Consider the following 5,521-nt stretch of genomic DNA (forward strand, 5'->3'; position numbering starts at 1 on the left):
TGTCATGGTCAGGAGAGGAAGGGAAGGAGATTTACTCCAAAAAAGTGCCATGTGGAACTGCACTGAGTGCTGTGGTAGGCAAAGTGTAGCAAGAAATATGCCTGTGAGCACAGAACATTGACCTTACAGTGTCAGTGGTGCCAGAACCAGAGCAGGGTTTATGTGGAGCTGATAAGATTTCCATTAGCTGTCACTATCAARCCTGGAAAGAACACAAGGATTTTGGGTGCAAAGCATTGTTCTTTCCTCAAAGACCTCCAGAAAATAACTTGTACTGTCGTCCCAGGTTGCTGAGTCTCCAGAACTATCAGTGTGGGAGAAAATAAGGCATGAAATAGTACATTTGAAAACTCRCAGAAATGTAACTTCACATTTACAGGAGCATCCAGAAGAACAAGAGCTCTTAGACATTTTGAGTGGCTGTCTTTTGAAATGTCTGCACAATTAATTGTTCAGCCAGCTCCCTTCCCCCTTCAGCTCTGTCCCAGTGCAGGCCCTGGAATCAGAGTAACCAGAACCAAATTCCTTGAGTGCATGAGAAACCAAATACAATGGGGACTGAACTTAAAAATGTATTAATCTGGTGCGAGATCTGAAAGGAAAAGTAGTGTTAAAGAAATTGGATGTGATGCTAGAGTTCTTTTACCTCTTCTGTCAAGGCTCAGGCAGGACAAACAAAAGATTGATTTATTTTATTCCTCTTTCACCTTTCAGTGCATTTAAGTGCTGGATTCTTGTGTCATTAAAGGGTAATTCTCCTGGTGCAGAAGGGTTTGAAATGTGTTCCTTAACCAAAATCTGTGACCTTTCTGCACTTTCCCTGCAGGGTGGCAGCAGCTCTGGCTGTACCATGGCCGAGCCAAAGTCCGTGTGTGTTTCGGTGGACGAGGTGGTCTCCAATGGCACGGACACCCAGGACATTCGGCTCATGAATGGACACTTAAAAAAAGTGGACAATGCCCTGACAGAAGCTCACAGGTTCTCCTACCTGCCCCGCAGACCAGCTGTGAACATTGAGTTTAAAGAACTGTCCTACTCTATCCAGGAAGGGCCGTGGTGGAGAAAGAAAGGTGAGGAAAACAAGGTTCCATCTACAAGAAGCTGTAGATGCAGTGGTTTGTACAACTGCCTATTTCTGCCTCCCAATTCTTGAGTATTTGATGTAAATAGAGTATTGCTGTGCTGCCAAATATCTGTCCTGTGATCTTGCCTGTCTACAATTCATTGTTGAGGGTGGGTAGAGCAGGCAGGAGTTTAAAGATGGGGGTGGGGGAAATGAGGGGGCTTTTTGTTTTTCATTCCTGCCATTGGCTGTTTTGTGAAATGGTTGTTTTTTTCAGTACTCTTTCAGAACAGCGAGTATCTCAGAATTTCAGAAGGCATTAGACACCMGGATAAAAAATGTTTTCTTTAAAGGCTGTGTTTGGAAAGAAATGCTGTGAGCTCCTGGTCTCTCTGCAGCTCGGATGGGTCTCTCTAAGCTTATCATTCCTTTAAAGAAATCTCTGGCTCTTGCTGGGACTGAATCCGAGGTTCAGTCAAGGATCAGGATGCTTTTTGRGTAGCTCCTTTGCTGATACACACTGCAAAGAGTTCACAGCCTACACACAGGACATACCAAAATGATGCAGATACTGGAGCATCTCAAGGAGGAGAAGTGTTGGGATTAGGAAGGGATTATTCAGTTCTATTCTTTATAGGTTCTTGTTTTTTTCCAGTTCTAAAAGGTGGTCTGTCCTTTCTCCTCTGCTTGGCATCCATTCCTTCTATACCTTCATTTACTTTGTGTAACTGTTTCCTAGAAAGTTTTTTTGGTGTTTTGTTTTGGTGTGTGTGTGACTATTCCTCTCTGAAAGGAAAACTAGGCTGTGCAGTAAATTCCTACCAGTGAAAAGAAGTATGCCCAAGAGAAAATATTGAAATCTTCAAGAGAATTTTGTGTACTAAATGGCATAATTGCTCTTCCTTGAGGAATTCTCTCTCAGCAATGTAAATTGGTATGGTTGTGTGCTTTAGTTCTTTTAAGAGATAAGGCTCTGCCAGTGCAGCCCTCACCTGAGCTGTACTTGATACCTGCACTGGCTCCAAAACTGCAGATCCACTGCCTTAAAGGCTCCACTTGAGATTGTTTCACCAAGTACTTTGCTGCCTTCTGTAAATTGTGCCATTATCACAATCACAGCATCGAGGCTTGAATAGTCTAAAAATGTGTGGTATGAAAAGCACTGGAGCTGTTGCCATGAAAGTGCTACTGTATGTGGACAAGGCTGTGCATACAATTATTCATTTGTTGAAGGATCTGTGGATTTCATGCTTTAATGGGTTTTTCAACATCAAAACTGAATGTACATACACTGGCCTTCTTTTAATTATTCACTAAAATTGCATGGAGCCACACTGTCCCTAGGAGAACAACTTGGTTTGGCAGCAACTTTGGTACATTCAAAATTATTCTTTATCTTATCAGAATGAACACAAAACATTGAAGGTTTTTTGTCTTCCCAGAAATGGAGCTATGCCAAAATGTCTCATTTAAGATTTAAAAGCTTGAGATTTTGGGCTGGATCTCTTTCTCACTGGCCACAAGTAATTGACGGGTTCTGTACCAAAAACCTCTGCCCATATTTGCTGACACGCCTGGGTGGCTTGGCTTGAATAAAACAACAATATCCTGGCAAAATGTGCTGCTGCTGGAATGACCTGTGGGGGTATTTAGCTCCAGGGTATGGCTATGACTGTGCCACTACATTTGGATTTGAAAGAGGAGATTGAACTTTTCTAGCTGCCTGTGTRCAGAGATTCACATTCTCCTCATCTGATCTCACACCACGTGTCTTTCCTGGGACCACCAAGGACAGGCTCAGAGTGGCTGAGCTGCTGTCTGCCAGCAGGGCTTGGCYCTCTCCTCCTTGCCAAGGACCTAGAACAGACTTGGAAGGTCTGCACTCACTGCCAGGTGACTGAGCCAGAGAGTCTGTCACTGCCAGGAAGGTGAACCACATCATGTACCACCCTTGGAGGTCATGGCTGCCTGGAGGCAAGTCCTTGTCCTTGTCCTCCTCACCAGCGAGAGCACAGCTGGGATTTTGTATCCAGTTTTGGGTGCATTGTAATAATGAGATATTGGGAAGCTGGAAAAGGTCTGTCAAAGGGGTAAAAAATTGTTCAGGGGACCTACAAAGAGCAGCTGAGGAGCCTGGGTTTGTTTGGTCCCGTGAAGAGGGAGCTGGGGATGGTCTGACTCTGGAAACAGAGAACCARATTTCTTAAATAGTCTCCAGTGAAGGTAGGAGCCAATCTATTCAGATTCCTTGAATTGTTTTTCCATGTGGTTCTGCAAGTAGAATATTATTTTGTGTGTAATTTGGGATGTATCTGTTTAAATCTGATGGATTTGTAGCTGAGTGCATTACATAKGAAACTATTCTGAATGCCTCATACTGGTTTTTGCTCCAGAGGGAAACTGGGACTCTGCAGAAGGGCAGTATTGTGCCTCCAGACACTGGTGGTTGTTGCAGTTCAGCACTCCTTGTGGATTCTCTCTGCTAAAAGTCCCTCTCATTACTGCAATGTGAAATATTTGAATTCACTTTTTATGAGAGGAGTAGCAGAAAACATGCTGAGAAAAAAAAAAAAAAAAAGAGGAGATGTCTCTCAGTTCACATTGTTCTTGGGTGCTGGTTGTGGTGAGAAGCGATAAGGGACGCTGTTTCCAAAATGTGCCTTTTAAATTAATGGTGTTTCTATTCTGAAATGGAGCTTGAAAAARAAATTCTACTATTTCTGCATCATTCTCTACGACTGTAATGAATTAGTTAAAACCCTTCAAGAGTGTTGGATCRCAAAGGCTGGAGTATGGTTTCCTCGCGAAGACAATTTGTGCCAGGATGCTGGAGAGGAATTCAGCTGAAGAGCAATTCCCTTCAGTAAAAATGGCATTGCAAAGTAATGTTAAGGTTAGGCTCTAAATTAGCAAAAGGAGGAATAATAATTAGCGCTGCCATTGTGTTCTGTGGATAGCTTGATTGCTCAGACAATGCAGCTCATGGTATGTCATGCCTTTTACTTTTCATCAAAAGCACAAAGAAAGGTGAATTTGCATTGCTTGTCAACAACAAAGAAGCTAAATAAGCTAGGGAAGACTTCAAATTGGAATTTTTCATTGATTTTTGTCTCAGCCTTAAACTGACTAATTTAACTATTAAATCTAATTTTCTCCTTAAATACAAGGAGGGGCATTTTGATTCCAAGGTTTAGATGATAAATGCTGCTCCCCTTATGAGGCTTTATCAAATTCATAGCAAAGATTGGTGTGACTCTGAAGCTGATTAATTCCTGGTGTAATTTCCCCTGAGGTCAGTGGGATTAACARGAATCCAGCAGGTCAGTCCTTGATCAAAGCAGCTGTGTCTGGCCCATTCCATCCAGTAGGAGCTGTTGYCAAGATTTGGGAATTTGGAAGAGGTTATAGAGGTCAAAGTTTCAGAACAGTCAGCTTTGGCTTTTTCCCTRTAAAGCTTTTAGGGAATTGATTAACAGGTACGAGCAACTGTTCCTTCAGTTTTGAAGGAAAGAGATTTTTGAGTGATTTGTGAGGTTAAGGRTCTTCCAGACCTGAAAATGTGTTGCAGTCTTTGAATCCAGTGTGTTCAAGCATGTCCTGGGGGTTTCCTGTGGGTCAGCAAAGTTAAGGATGGGAAAGCCCCAGGACTCCTGGAGGAACTGTTGTGAGGTTAAGATGAAMAAAGGGAACTTGAGCACATTTGTTAGAAATGATAGGGCTGCATAGTCCCAGGATACTTCTCGTTTTTTTTAGGATGAGGGACCCAGCTGGCTTGGAGGGGAAGAGAAAGAGGAAAGTCCTGTGTTAGAACCAGTGTGGCTCCTTAAATGTGGAAAAGCAAGATCTGCAGAGCTTCGGAACAGAATATGGCCAAAGTTTCACTGTCTTATCACAAAGCCATTTATCTAAGGGTTGAGAAAGAGATGAAAGTGGGTCTAATCTTGGCTTCTGAGCTGTGTGTTTAAAGTGCAGTTTGAAATGTAAATCACAGAAACACGCAGATTGGGTTTTGCCAGTTTATAGAAAAATTATAACTGTGTAGGTTTTCATGCTAGGCCTGCCTGAAAACTGTTTGCAAGAGGATTTCGTAGAAAAGTCAGTGCCTCAGGATTCTGCCATTTTTGTTAAAGGCACCATGAAATAATCTGAATTGTGGTTTAGGGATGAATTATGTATAGTCCCATATACAAAGGAGGCATGAAAAGTRCTTTGGAGCTTTCTGTCTAGGTCAAAGTCATTCAGCTTAACTTAAAAAAGGTATATACATTCTATATATCCATGAAAGGACATTTTTCTATTGTATCYAGGTTTCTAGGTGGTTTTGCTAGAATATAGGATGGAAATAGAAATATGCTGCCTATATAATTGAGTGCATCCAGGAAAAAAAAGTAGTAATAAATTTGCTTTCAAAACACAACAACTCTAGGATTGCTTTTCTCTTTTTTTTTTTTTTTTTTC

General features: G+C 41.9%; 1 protein-coding gene across 1 annotated transcript in view; it reads left to right on the top strand.

The window, feature by feature from the left end:
• Nucleotides 1-5,521, top strand: part of ABCG1 (ATP binding cassette subfamily G member 1) — a 53,340-nt gene that overhangs the window by 2,688 nt on the left and 45,131 nt on the right. The window contains exon 2 of the mRNA XM_057382686.1: nt 827-1,070. Coding sequence (XP_057238669.1) covers nt 827-1,070 — 244 coding nt within the window. The remainder of the gene's footprint in view (nt 1-826; nt 1,071-5,521) is intronic.

Source organism: Malurus melanocephalus, unplaced genomic scaffold, assembly GCF_030028575.1.
Source record: "Malurus melanocephalus ecotype Western Australia unplaced genomic scaffold, MMel_1.1 scaffold_579, whole genome shotgun sequence".
In the NCBI taxonomy this organism is placed as follows: domain Eukaryota; kingdom Metazoa; phylum Chordata; class Aves; order Passeriformes; family Maluridae; genus Malurus; species Malurus melanocephalus.